Raw genomic sequence first — 15571 nt, forward strand, 5'->3', positions numbered from 1 at the left:
TAACCAGTAGCAAGTAGCGAACACGCTAAGCCTAATCTCTGTGTTTATGATGTAACAACCCGTGACATAACGTGTTAGCATACGGTCAGCAGAATGCTAAGCCTAATGAGACAAACTTTATAATATGTAAAGGAAATACCTGATAAAATAGACAAAAGTTGCACAGGAAGTTAGATAGCATCCACCTCGCTATAGGAAAATCCTTCTTTCAGTTTATAATGCAAACATTACCTTAAAATAACAACTAGAGCATAAGCATCAATTTCTAAAGCATCAATCAGCATCGCCACCACGGATCATTGTTTTATGGTAGTAACCCCTAGAAATGTGCTTTAGTAAAATGTGAGGTGTTAATCTCTGCCTTTATGGTATTGTTTATTCAGTTGCTACACCCGCACAGCTTTGTGTTTCAAGCGTGCCCCCTCGTTTTTTAATTGTGCTTTATTCCCTAAAAATGAGTAAAATACTTAAAAGGTGTGAAAAGAAAGTGTCCTGGTGAAGACACTGCAGATTCAGAGAGAAAAAGAAAAGCAATATCGATATACAGAGGTGGACTGGGTCAAAAATTCTTAGCCGGGAAAATTTATAGTGGCTTCATACTATGGTTTATGGCCAAAATCACAGCGGCCTCCGGCCCACTGGGAAAACCCCGGTGGGCCGGAGGCCGCTAGCCATAAGCCTTACTGGGGTTTTCCCTGTAAGGCTTATGGCCAGTTCGCCTCTGTTGATAGAATAAAAATATGAAATTGTGAAACGCTTTGAGCAAAATGAAAGGCCATGTGATATTGCACTTGCTACAGACCTAAATGAGGCAATGCCAAGAATTATAAAGAATGCAGAGAAAATAAAAACTTTTGTAGCAGGAACAACTCAAAGTGTAATTAAAATCTATTAGATTAAGACACAAAGAATTGGAAGAGATGGAACGGCTGTCATCTGTTTGGATAGAAAATCAAACAAAAAACAAGTTTGCTTACGATAGAAGCAAAAGCATTAGCAATATTTTATTATGTAATAGTTGTAATAAAATACGTAAGTATTTTATTACGATTATTTATTGTGTTTGGTAATGTTTTGGTTACAAATGTATGTTCAATCTTGGGTGGTCAGCACCTAACCCTATTTTTCACAGGGCCTGTTGTTTATATTGCACGATTTTGCATTGCATGAGGGTTTCTAGAAACACAATTATCGTGTTATATGAGGACTGACTGTATTAAGAAAGCAATCTGGCACTTGTATCAGCTATCATATTTGCCTTTAAGAATCTATGTGAAAAAAAAAAAGAGCAATTTCTCTTTATAAGATGCTTGCAGGACTGTCATGTCCTTTAATCTGTTTTCACGGCCAACTAGATTTAAACTGCTTAGATAATGCAACGGTCTCTGTACTCATAGCAAAAGAAACTTGCCTTTGCAGTGAGTTGACCTGGTATACACTACTTTCAAATAGATTGCCTCTGTGAAAGGAATTTGTTGTTGGTACCATTGTATTGAATATTAAAATTGTTCAGGACCACAGTAGACCACTCAAGGGAAAGGCAAATGCCTTTCTTCCTTTGATAGTAGTTATCTCCTGAATTAAATTCCACATTAGTACATTGTGAGTGTTGCCACCCAGTTTATTATTTTTTATTTGTAGATTGTGAATGTATGAAGAATCACTGCTGATAATCACATCAAGAGTATTGCTTCCTCTTTTTACTTTTCTAACATGCTGCTGTAGAAAACAGTCTTCAATAAATCCACAAAAATCTTGCTAGTGTGTGAATGACCAGCCCACAAATTCCAATCAACATCTTGAATGTTAAAATCCCCATTGAGATATTGATTTACAGGCCGACTGTATTTCTCTGTTTAGTTTGGTATATCCACCATAGTTGTTATTCCTATAGTACACTCCTATTCTCATTTTTGTTTTCTCAGTCACACCATTATGTGGCCGACCGGGCTAGCCGGGTGGGTAAAGTGCCTGCCTGGCAACCCAAAGGTCGCGGGTTCGAATCCCGCCTCGGGCTTGGATCAAAGTACTGCAAAAACCCTGGGAGGTGCATTATGGCCACAGAAGCCAATGCGCCAACAACTACCAAAAAAAAAAAAAAAAAAAACACCATTATGTCACACCAGACTGACTCAATATTGCACTGGACACCCAAAGTTGATTGGATGCACTGCCTTAGATTTAATATCCTTATTAACTTCTTAGTTAATAAGGATATTAAATCTAAGGCAGTGCATCTAGTCAACGTTGGGTGTCCAGTGCAATATTGAGTCATTATAATCCCTTTGCTACTCCTGTCCTTCCTATATACATTGAACTCCCCATAGTACAATTCAGCATTGCTTATGTCTGAGTGACACCATGTCTCTGCTATTCCTACAATGTCTGCATTTGATTTAATCAGTACTTCAAATTCATCAAATTTATTTACAATTCTCCTAGCATTAAGTGTACTTGCAAGTATACATGAAAATGTTCTTAATCTTAGTTATTCTAATACAGCCTATGTATTTACTTTTTCCATGATGATCCACAGCATGTCTTGAAATCCCTGGAACCTTACTTCCCAGGCTGCTGCATGTTCCAATAGAAGCAATGCAAGAGTCACTTTTAGCTCTGCCTGTGATTCTAGTTGATCTTAATTTGTGCCCTCCTTCGAGCTAGCAGTTTTCCGACCCACCTAACACTTGTCTCCTTAGTGTTAGTAAATTTTTTTGCACCCTTTCTATTTAAGTCTATCCCATCCTTGTAGAAACAGTCTCTCCTGTTAGAAAGCACAGACCATGCTGAGAAAAATTTTATCGACGAGTCTTGCATAATCTTTCTATGGCCAAATTGATTAATAAGGTTCTCAACATGTACTCCTTCCTATGATGTCCAGGCAGAATTGCAGACACTTTTGGTCCTAACATGAGACTTTTCCTGCTATCCTGTTCTACCTATCCTTCTTGTACAATATATTTTCCGTTTCCACGACAAGTCACCGACAATAACTATCTCCTGTGGAGCCGGTGCATTCTGCTTTGGAGATTACCACTGTGTTGCCTAATGTAAGTGTGAGCCCTGGCATTGAGTTGGGCAACTGAGCTTGAAATGCTTCTCATTTTAATTCCTTTGAGGGCATCCACCCTACTCAAGTTCTTATTAACACCCATCAGAACAATGCGGTGGCACTTCATTTCTTCACACTGCACCAAACGTGCATCTCCCCCCCTCCCCGCGCCCCGGTGGGTAGGAGCAGTGCGTAGCACGCACTTCTTGATTAGACCAGGGTTCGAGTCCGTGCCCACCAAACATGGAGGATGCGGAAAGGTCAGGGAATGACCACAGCATATCCCCGGAGCAATATGGCCTTAGTTGCTAATGCTTCTAACCCCCCCCACCACCACCTAGCTGTATCACGTCCTGTTCCAGCAATCCACAAACATTACAAAAGTTGCACATTTCGTTAAGCTGTGATTTGTAAGAAAATTGTCCCATTCGGTTCTGCACTAACTAGCAAGTTAGAAGCTGCCTCGTGTCCACTTTGCTACTCTAGTGTGGGACATGATTTTTGTTTAAATACAATGTAATTGATTAACAAGGAAATTTAATAAAATTAATCAATTTAATTGACATTTCTAAACCAAACTAGCAGTTCCTAAATGCAATGATAAGTATTATGCTATAAAGTTTAAATTATACCTTACACTATCAAGTTCATTTTATATGTTATGCTATGCTGTTACCTTATATTCGCAGAGTTTTAAATTAGTTATATTATTCCACTAAAGCAGCCCTATTGTTTTCATTTCAGAATGTTGGCCTATTCTTCATTTGTAAATATTTGCTGAATTTGAATACAATATAACATAGGCAAGACTTGCAGACAGACCAAGAGTCGCAGAGTTAACTGTAGTATAGCAGCTGCTAGCTTGCTATACTACACCAATTTTTAACTCAGTGGATAATTCAACGTATTGAATTATCCTGTGTGGTTTTTAGGATTTTTCTGTTTGCATTCTCGGTAAAACTCGAGAACACGGTGCCCCTTTGAAAATCACGTCAAGAAGAATAGGGGGAAAGCAGTGACGTACGGTTCGTAACTCTGCCCACTCACTGCGTTCCCCCTCTTCTCAACTTCGTGTGCAAATGTCACATGACATAACAGTATGGCAGAGCTGGAAAACAACAAAATTAATGGCAATACAGCAATTTTTTCGGAGCAGCAACAAAAATAATTATACGTAAAAATAACACACTAATTTCTTTTTCAAAACTAAAAAAAAAAATAACGAGATGCAGTAAACGACCAATTTTTGGCAAATAACCGAAGTCCCGTAAAAGGGTAACCTAAAAACATAACCATTTTTCATTAAAGACAAATTAAAAACGTAACTCCCATTATGTTTTTTTTCGTCCAACGACTGGTTTTTGCTTGAATCCTTCCCGAAGTCGTGTAAAAACCTAACCTAAAAACTTAACCATTTTTCACTAAACACAAATGAAAGACAATTAAAAATGTAACACCCATTATATATATTTTTTCATCCAATGACTGGTTTTTGTTTGAATCCTTCCCGAAGTTGCGTAAAAACCTAACCTAAAAACATAACCATTTTTCACTAAACACAAATGAAAGTCGATTAAAAACGTAACTCCCATTCTATTTTTTTTTCATCCAACGACTGGTTTTTGCTTGAATCCTTCCCGAGGTCGCGTAAAAACCTAACTTTTTTTTTTTGCTAAACAGAAACGAAAGTCGATTAACACGTGCAATGAACAATAAAATTGCTCTTTGCATAAGTACAAAATGGCAACATTGCATTCTTTTCAAAAAAAAAAAATTCTATGGACACAATACCAGGTTAATGATATGTGAAAATAACACAGAATTACAAATCAAACTAATCTCACCTCATCAGTGGAATGGGATAACGACACAAACTCAGGACCACGAGACAATTAGCAACAAGTAGCAGCTGAGCATACACAGTAGAAACCAGCATTCAAAAGAAAGAATACGCAACGAATTTCGCATTTAGCACTCCATAACGTCTGCATGAAACGAAGAGGGGATGCAGTCAGTAGGCGGTGTCACAACCTGTCAATCACTGCTGTCCCCTTTCTGACAGCCAATTACAAGGGAGCACTGTATATTGGAGTAAGGCCACATTCTCCTCTGAAACACATGATCCCGAATTTTGGGCAGTGCATCACAGAATTGCTGTATATCAGTTAATCGGACTTCTGATTTTTCAGTCTATTTCAATATTTATTTTTTCTTTAATTACTATCAGTACAAAGTTATGCCTTTTCATTATTTTGGAATTTTTTGACTTTTACTTCCAGACATATCCAGAAATACATTTGATTGCTATTTTTATTTGATTGTAGTGCAATTTCCATTCATTGGAAAGCTAATATGTTTAAATAGTTCTTTATTTCTTTTTTGTATATATTGTACTTTTGTATAATATATACAAGAAAAATTGCTTTACCGCATATATTACATATGCCTTTTTTTTTTTTTTTTGTGTATGGGCCCTGGGAAGCATATACTTGTGTGAATTTTAAAATGTTATTTTAAGCACATTTCAAATAATGTGACTGTTTACTTGCTGGTTGACTTAATCTAAGCATATCTGTGTATTGTAGATGCCGTTTATAATAGATGGCAGCATTGAAAATTGGATATCATGTTTCCGTCATTTTTCTCTGATTTTGGCTAACAAATTCTCGGAAATTCAAATTTGATGAAAATGAATAGAGTCATACATTTGTATTTTTATTACATAAAAGAAAAAGTAACATGTTTCTTTATGAATTTATGATTTTACCCAATTTCTTAATTTTTTTTCAAAAAACCAAAAGATTAATGGTTTTTTGGGATAATTTAAAAATTCTGATTTAATTTTTGACAGTCACTCTAATGTTTCACAACAGAGTCAAAATAAGAAAAAAATTAATACTTAAAAGCATATATGTTCACATTTTCAAAATTTCATGAAGATGAAATTTTGAAATGAAACTCCACAGAGCCAGCCGTTAGTAGAAAATTTGCTACACTGGGCCCACACATGTTCAGCGAAATCATTCCAGTAAAGATTAATATTTTAATTTATTAAATCTGATTATCCCTTAAATATAATCTAAAACACTATGCAACTCAAAAGTTTTATTCTCTGTTTCATTTTTCTTCCCTCCTTTAAGGAAATAAAAGCAGCATCCCTTAGGACATTAACATCCGTAATCCACTTGGATAGGAATCCAAAGTAAGTATTAAAGAATATTAAGTATTTAATTTACACATTTTAAATTAAAACTTAAGTTTATAAGTTAAGATTAAGCAAGAAAAGAATGTTTTCTTATCTAGAAATCTGATGTTCGTTCCTTTTGAGTATAAGATTCAATCAAGGTTTAGTCAGATTGAAGTTAAGTTTTCTGCTTCCCATTTGATAATGAATTAATTGGTGGTGGATATTCAGGGTGCAAAAAACTTATTTAGGTTCTTTTGCATTTGTTGTGTTACAACTCTTTTCTTCATCACCTTTTGGAAAGAGGCTGGCTTCAGTTTTTGTCAGGATGAGAGGAATTTAAATAGATTTTGGGCTCTGGCTGACTTAGTTGCTGGATGTCGGATTTTTCTTTCTTTCATGAATGATTATTTATTGTTGTTTTTTTATCAACAGTCATGCAATTGAAATATAAAATATGCAATTTACTGGTGACTCATGTGGTCTTCACTGTCTACACATCCAAACAGTGCAGTGTAAAGTTTGATGTACTCAGGAGTGGAATAATAGTTATTACCTTTGGAAGGATTATGGATAAGATTCATAATTGATATATGAAAGGAAAAGACCAAGTGAAAATGCAGAGCATTGAGGTACTCCACTATTGAAGAGATTGTAGAAGATAATCTCTCACTAAGTGGTAAATGGGTGGTCTACCTTCATACTCTGTGAAAGATGGTACTAATGCTAATTACTTATTATTACGTAATTACCAACTATTGCAAGCAGTTGATGAACATTACTCAATTTTTAGTAATTTCTTTTCAACAATGTCTGAAGTTTTAGCATGTGGAATGCTACAATCCACTATTCCTGATTTGTGAGGTACAGTTGTACATACATCTGAGCTGACCATGTTTCAAAATCAATCTTCAACTCCATATGCTTGGAGTAGAAACAGAATGTTATGAGGATACACCAGACAATCTTTTAGTAACACTCGAGAAGGTTTCTGGATGAGCTAGTGAATAATCTTAGTACATGCCACTTGTTTTTTCACTTGTTTGATTAGTGACTTGGGTGAGGGGAGGAAATTGCTCAAGTTGTGCTTGCCAATTTTAGGAATTCTCCTGCCATGTATATAGTGTATAAAAATTTCTTAACATTTTCCTGTCTTCCCAGATTTTATGGATATATTCAAATAAGAGTATTTAGTATATACTTTAATTTAGAGGTAAGTTATAGAAATTAATGCTTATGCTAAGTGCTATGCTTGACTTAATCAGATTAATGTTAAAAATATATCTGTGAAGGGTGGGGGTATACACCTGATTCATGTCAGGAATGTGTAGTCTTATTTCTAATCATTTTGAAGTGTTCCCATCTATAACGTTCTGAAATCCCATTCATTTCATCTAAAGGATTCTGGGCTGTTGGATTCATGAGTAACTACTCATCTCACTTATCTTATGAGAGGTGATTAGAACTGATTGAGCCTAATTCTACTACTATTAATTGATTACTGGTTTGATTTCCATAGTTTCTGAAAATTCTCATTCAATTTGAACAAGGATAACATACAAAGGAAAATAATAGTAATAGTATTTGTCATGTAGTGCAAGGAAGCCACAGGATTTTGCTGTACTGGCATAAAAAAAAAAAAAAAAAGAAAAAGAAGAAAATCCAACCAAGTAGATAAGAAAACACAAATCATATGCTTCCCTCCTTACACAGGTAAGCATTCAGTAGACCTTTCAATTTATTCGAACTGTCAGCCTCGACTACCTGCGAGGGCAACTTGTTCCAGATATCAATAACTCGCTGGCTAAAAGAAAACTTCCTATTACTTACTTTAAACCTCAATCCTTGTAATTTGAATTTATTACCCATAGTTCTGGAATTGTTTAGAACAATGAGAATTCCACCTTCATTCATTTTGCTAATCCCTCTCAGTGACTTATAAACCTCAATCAGGTCACCTCTGATGTGCCTGGCTGCCAAGCTCTAGCCCTACCTTGCATCCAAGTGCACTATTAGTCCTGTGTGTAGCCAAGCTTGAGAAAGTTCAGAGGTCAGCTGTATTGTTACCTGTGGGGGAGAAGCAACTCCCCTCTTTTTTTTTTTTTTTTGCAAAAGTCTAGGGCTTATAAGGGACTTAACAGTAAGCCATTTGTGAAATTCTGTCCTCAAAAAGACTTGTCTAAATCCTGTGGGAAATCTGCAGCACAGAGATCCAGTGTGTTTGGATGACTCTAGGTGGTAGATGACTTTCATCAACCGGTGAAATACCACCACTTTGCTTATTGGAGGCTTGAAGTGGTGAAACCCATGTTTAGTCTCTAGAGCAAAGTTTCCGGCATCCCCCCCCCAATACTTCTCCTTCAACCCATGCACGGTACTAAGTACTATAGGTTTTGATACCTTTCGTGTTTGGGGTTTTCATAAAAAAAAAAAAAAAAAAAAACATAAGTTCAATTTAAGAACCAGTTTAGAACAGGATTCTATTTCCAGGTTATCTATCAACGTCAACAACTCATGTAACTACTTGGGGCACGACATCTGCTATCATCCTTGAAGATAGAAGAATAATTAGTCAGAAAATGTGGAGACCTTGAGTATATTAATATTTGGAGTTAAAGCATTTTGGAGTATTTAGGAATGACATGTTTTTTCATACTGGGTCTCTTGGCTCCAGGTTAGAGTTGGCATTGGTGTTTGCCTAAAAACAATAAAAACCTACCATTATAAGAAAAATAAATTTTTAATCAGAATAATCACCAGAGATGAGTCCAGGATGTATCACTACAGTTCATGTTGGATGTATAGCACCTCAAAGTCATGGTCCCTGAACTCTGTTGGAAAGTATACAAGGATCACCTGTTTCCCTGTGAAAGGTATTATTTGCACTCATACTGTAGAAAAACAGTGTCTGGACAATACTACAGTGATGTGCTAAAGAAATTGAACCAGAAACCGAATCAGAAAGGACCTGATCTTTGTAAGAGTGTACAGTTGGTCCTGTGTCTAGTCAAGGCTGACAACTTGGGAAAGTTCAAAAGTCAGCTGCATTGTTACCTGTGTGAGAAGCAAATCCCCACTCCCCTTTTCTTTTTGCAAAAGCCTAGGACAACCCTGTATGATATGTCTAATCATGTACAGCAAACAGTCTCTTATTGTTTATTCTGATCATTCCTGCCCATACCTCTTTGCTATGGTAATTTCCCCTTATTTTTTTAGCTTTCTGCTGTTGATTGTCTGTATGACAATCTAAAACTAAATTACAGTTCTTAATAATTGGGTACACATCATAAAAATCATTATGGATTGCTGGATCTCTTATTTAGAAACAAAAAATCACAAGCCATATGGGAAGAGAGCAACCACCACTTGCAAGGAACAGTTATAACGAAATACCAGATTCTTACAAATGATTATACTGTTGAATTGCAGTATAACCCAAGTATTTATCTAATTTATAACCTTAACTTTTTGCAAGTGACCAAAAATTATTTCCTGAAGCCACAGAGATCTGAAATGAAGTTAAATTTTTTATATGAGTGAGCACAGTTGCAAAGTGAGATTTTGAGGGCAAAAGCCATTTTTTTTTTCTTATAAAAAAAACCAGTAAACTATATTATTGAAAAGAAGGGTTCTGATAAATCAAAGATTTTAGTTAGCAAGTTTCCTACAAATATTCTAAGACCAAGGTAGCCACCATCTTAAAATTAATATCCTGCTTAATGTATTTAAAGTAAACAGGAGTAGGTCTAAGAATAGTAAAATAAACATTAAAAACCATTGAAAGTACATATAAATATGTTTTTATCGTACATACAGAAAATAACAATGGCGTGTTGCACATTAATTTCTATTTTTAAATAAAAAAAAAATCCTGTTTAAAAGTTTAGTTTAGTCCTAACTCTTTAGATTTAGATGGCATTGACATTCAAATAGAGTTTTGTTGGACACCAGCAAAATTAACTACCAAAAATTAACTGACCGATATGGTCAGTTCTCCCTACAAGGGGGTGCTAACAACTTGACAATATATCTGGAAAGTTCATGTGTGGGTATGTTGCAACAGGAAACAAAGGAATATCGGGATTGCAAAGGAATATCAGGTTTATGGATCTTTGGAAGTCCATAAAATTACAGGAGTTGGCAACCTGTTGCATGAAGTTTCCAAATAAAGTTTTTTGGAATTTTGTTAGATAAAAATCTTACAGATTCATATACAGGTGAGCTTAACACTGATAATTCGTTCCAGAAAAACAGAGTGCTAAGTGAATCCGTGCTAAGCGAGTGCCACATTCCCATAAGGTAACATATGTATTTGTGAGTTGCGGTCGGTGCCAAAGGATATTTCCTAATTAATAAGAAACGGTAGCTAAAAGATGCGCAAATGTCGGCCAAAATATTTAATATTCAAATATTTGTACATATAAAATATTCTGCATTACATACGTATATAATTGTGGTAACTACTTACATATCAAAATTCTAAGTTGATCTAAATTGATTTAATTTAATTGATGAATTTAATCATGAAAAATGTGTTATTTTGGGTTCAACTTTGGCCCTCTTCCAAATAAACTAAAAGGGGTATTAATTTTAAATCCCCTGCAGCGTTACCACCCAACAATAAAGTCAACCGATCCTTCGCCGCTTTGAAACCTGGCATGTTTTTTTCTTGTTTCAATATGAAGCTTCTTTTGGGCATTCATTTCCACAAAAGTCCTGCTTCATCTATGTTAAAAACTTGTTCAGAAGCATAACATATAATACCCCTCTTCAATAATTTTAACAAGTTCTTTTTTGAAAGTTTCGGCTCCTTGATCTGCACTTGCGGCTTCTCCCTGGATTCTAAATCTATTCAACCAGCCCTTACTAGTTTTAAATGGTTCCAATTTTTTTTTTTTTTTTTTTAGGTGAGTTTTCTTCAGATCATCATATAGGCTAATATCTCTCTCTCTCTCTTTTTTTTTTTATTATTATTTTTTTATAATATTTAACTTGACTGAATTCTGCATTGGAATATTATCTTCAATAAAATTAGTCTTTCCATTTCAATCCTAATAGCCGGCCTAGCCCTAGTTGCTTGCAGTGGAACAGCTATCTTTCCTGCTGCTAAAATTAATTCTTTATTTTTTTATAATTGTTCTTACAGTTAAACTTGCAAGTCCTAAATTATGGCACACATCCGCTTGTCTTTGACCGGAATCGATTTGATTCAAAACGTCTAATTTAATTTTCAAATTCAGTCTTTTTCTTACATTTATAGTCTTCATATTGCACCCAGATGTTGTTGCTTTTTCATTCTTATTGGCCATTATTAACTCTTTGCAAATATAACTGCGTTGGTTGCATTAATTACGATACAATGTTCAAGTAAACTGTCTATTACGCACAATGTCTAATACTGTACTGAGTGATGACTAGACTTCGGATAAATGCATATAACGCAAATATTAAAAGCAATATACTTGATAATTTTTTTAAAATGTCGATCTCGGAACTACGTAACAAGTCACTGTACTGCAATTAAATTAGTGCGCGAGAAAATTTCACTGAGCATGGGAAACGTTTTAACCGTATTTTTATATTCATTTTCAAGTGACTCCATCAAGTGAAATGATTTCGTTAAATATGCCAAAAATGCAATCTGTAAAAGAGCATTATAGTGATCTGTGACAGCATTATAGTCAGATATGGGTTATTAATATAAGAACAGCATTATAGCGAATCAGCGTAAAGTGAACCGCGTTATAACGAGGGACTGCTGTAACTCATGATTCTGCAAAAGAGAGAGGGCCTTGCATAAATACTCTGATTTATCCATGACAATGATGCATCGCCCCTTATCACTGGGTAAGACTGCAATGGTGTCATATTTACATAATGAAGTAAGGGCTTCCTGTTGACAACGTCTAAGGTTGATAGCGGTGCGTTGAACATGCTGCAGGATAGCAGTTTTAAAACTAATTTCGTTTGCAGTCTCCTCGGGTAGTTGATTGAGTGACGCTTTCATTCCCATAGCAAGTAATTGTGTGATAAGAGGTTTCCGAGGAAGGACAGCAAACTACATGCCAAAAGCTAGGATATCACTTTGCTCCTTAGATAACTGTTTACTACTTAAATTCAAAATAAACTGCTTAAAGTCAGAATAAAATAAAATTTTAATATCGTTCATATGCAACCTGTGCACATTTTTAATGGCATATGCTTCATATAATAAGATATTTCCAGATACATTGCCAAGTTGTTAGTACCTCTTGTTGGGAGAACTGACCAAACTGTGTCTTAGCAGTGCACATTTTTTACATATCATTAAACAATTTTTTTTTTTTTTTTCTGCGGGCAAGGTCATGGTTTCCTTTGATGTGGTCTCCCTGCTCACTTTTGTTCCTGTGCGAGGCAACTTTTGGATGTGGATGCCACCTTGAACTGTTCCGCCATGTTCAGAGCACAGCTATGGGTGCCCCTGTCAGTTCCATCTAGGGTTGCTAGACATCCTTTATTTCAAGGGACAATCCTTTATTTTAACCGAACTTTCCTTTTGTTCTTTTCCTTTATTGAAGTGACAAAGGGCGCAAATTGTCCTTTATTGATTTTCATTTCTCAGTGACTGTGCGTTGTAATGGCAGTGGCGGATTTCCACACAGGCATAGGATGTGTACGCTTCGGATGCCACATGCGTAGGGCCTCTCCAAACTGACAAAAAATTACAATTTCATTTCAAAGCTTTAATAGAGGATATGTCCTTGAGGTTGTCACAGACATTCTCTCAGATATGCCAGACAAGCTGTACTTGCTACCTGGGAGTCTAAAACGCTGATGGAATTGATATTCGGGTGACATTCAAATCAAGTGGACCCAATTTCGGCGAAGTCCAGATGGTCTGTGACAGCCAAATCCTCTGCTTGCACCTTCACGATGGTGGGACTGTTAGTAATCCTGGGTATAACCTCCATGCACAAGTACATGGTGGGTGACCACCCAGGTGTGAACCAACGTAAGCAGGGGTCGAGGTGTGGCGCCCACACCACATGGAGGAATGCCACCCCTCTATGTTACCAGGCAGTACTAGGTGGTAGATGACTCTCATCAATCGGTGAAATACCACCACTTTGCTTATTGGGGGCTTGAAGTGGTGGAACCCATGTTTAGTCTCTAGAGCTAAGTTCCGTGCAACCCTTCCCTATCTCTTCCATCATGCAGCATGATTGATGATTTTTGAAGTTATGATGAACGTTGTGGCGAGATCTAATATTCCTTACATTTCGAGAGTACAGCTCTAAAACAGTGTTCGCAGGCAGGCCGCTAGTTAGTACACTGGACCGAACCTATTGGTAACTCTTTAGGAGGTTTCCGGATCAGCTAGTGTATAATCTTGCTACCTCTACTCTGCCAGATAGTGACTGGAGGGATTCCGAGTAGTGTGTATGCGGGGAGCATTGTCGAGGCCACGTTATGTCAAGGATCTGGGTATATTCTTACCACGTGTACGCCATATCCAAAAATTTCATTACTTCATACAGCATGTCCCACCCATTTTTTCTTACTATTGAATACACCATGAATTGTCAAACTAATAGAGCAAGATTATCTACGAAAACATCTAAACCTCCCAAGCACTTCCTAATTCATTTCACAAATAAACCTTGTCTCAATTCTAATCTCAACGATGTCCATTTCCACTTGCAGTCTGCCAAACCCCATGTACTTTTTCTGACAGAATCTGTTATCGGTTGATTCAACTACTGATCATCTCAGATGCCCAAATTATTCGCTGTATGATTCCTTTCGCCTCAAAGGTGGTACTTGTGCATATGTCTGTTCTGATATTCCCTGTCAGAGACCTGGCAATTTGGAATCTCCTCTCTTTGATCTTCTCTGGCTTAAAATCTCTCTACCACATTGTGTCAAATTCATCTGTTGTCTGTACTGTTCTCCCAACTCTACTAATCACTTGGAGCTCTTTGACTTCTTCTCTTTGCAACTTGACTTTCTCCAGTCCAACTTTCCAAACAGTGAGGTAATTTTAATGTTCACAACTCCAGCTGGCTTCAGTTTTCTAGTCACACCTACCCAGCAGGTCGAGATGCTGAGGCTTTTGCAATTACTAATGACTTAACACAGATTGTTCATTTACCTACAAGAATACCGGACAATCCTAATCATACAGCCAATACGCTTGATCTTTTTCTCACAAACAACCCTTGTAAGTACACGGTCGAAGTGAGAGGTCCTTTAGGCACTTCAGATCACAACTTGGTGATTGTCTCTTCTCCAATGGAACCTTTATCTCGTGGCTATTCCCAACCTCATGTTGTTTGGCATTACAAGAATGCAAAATGGGATGACCTGTGAGAACTCTTTCTTCTTTTCCTTGGTCGGATTACTGTTTCAAAACTTCTGATGTCAGCGTTTGCTCAGATCAAGTCAGTGAAATTATTCTTGGAGGAATGGAATCCTTTATCCCACACTCCACTCTAAAATCTCGTCCTTTATCTAAACCTTGGTTTTTCAATAAATGTGCTAAGGCTTCAAGAGAAGAATGTTGCATATCGTAATTGGCTTGTTTCTAATTCTTCAGTTTCATTTTCTGCCTACACCAAAGCTCGCAACAATTGTAAAGCAGTTATTAAACAGTCCAAACTAGAGTTCGAACAGGCTAAGAGTAGAAAACTTGCTTCTTGCCCTAATGGTAGCCGAGCATTCTGGTCTCTTGCCAAAGCTATTGGTCGCAACTTTTGCCCATCTTTGCTCCCACCTCTGTCCAAACCAGATGGTTCTGTTGTCACTTCAGCCAAGGATAAAGCTCACCTGCTAGCATCCCATTTTTCTTCCAGCTCATGTATTAATGATCTTGGTAAAACACCTCCCACCATTCCCAACATGCTCCATTCAATGCGTCCTGTGGTCTTCCGTCAAAAGGATATCAGAAGGATTTTGATGAATCTTGATGCTAAGAAAGCTCCAGGTCCTGATGGTATTTCTCCACTTGTTCTCAAAACCTGTGCTCCTGAACTTACTCCTATTCTTTGCTGCCTTTTTTCACTTTCTTATTCCCAAGGTGTTTTTCCTTCTGCTTGGAAATTTACCAATATCCAGCCAGTTCCTAAAAAGGGTGAAAAATCCCTCTCATCCAATTATCGTCCCATTGCAATTACTTCTACTCTTTCTAAAGTAATGAAGAAATCAAATAACCGCCAACTCTTAAACTACCTAGAAACCTTCCGTCTGATCAATGATTGCAAGTATGGATTCCGTCAGTTCGATCCACTGGCGATATTCTGTCTTATATTACCCATTTATGGACTAATTCAATGGAAAGGTTTGGAGGAACACAAGTA

The 15571-nt window shown here is 36.7% G+C and overlaps 1 protein-coding gene across 6 annotated transcripts in view; it reads left to right on the forward strand.

The window, feature by feature from the left end:
• Window positions 1–15571, forward strand: part of HUWE1 (HECT, UBA and WWE domain containing E3 ubiquitin protein ligase 1) — a 1105343-nt gene that overhangs the window by 221951 nt on the left and 867821 nt on the right. For all 6 annotated transcript variants that reach the window (XM_090389849.1, XM_090389845.1, XM_090389850.1 and 3 more), the window contains exon 13: window positions 6193–6254. In XM_090389849.1, coding sequence (XP_090245975.1) covers window positions 6193–6254 — 62 coding nt within the window. The remainder of the gene's footprint in view (window positions 1–6192; window positions 6255–15571) is intronic.

This window comes from Mastigoproctus giganteus, chromosome 2, assembly GCF_048544385.1.
Source record: "Mastigoproctus giganteus isolate SK-2022 chromosome 2, ASM4854438v1, whole genome shotgun sequence".
NCBI classification, from domain to species: domain Eukaryota; kingdom Metazoa; phylum Arthropoda; class Arachnida; order Uropygi; family Thelyphonidae; genus Mastigoproctus; species Mastigoproctus giganteus.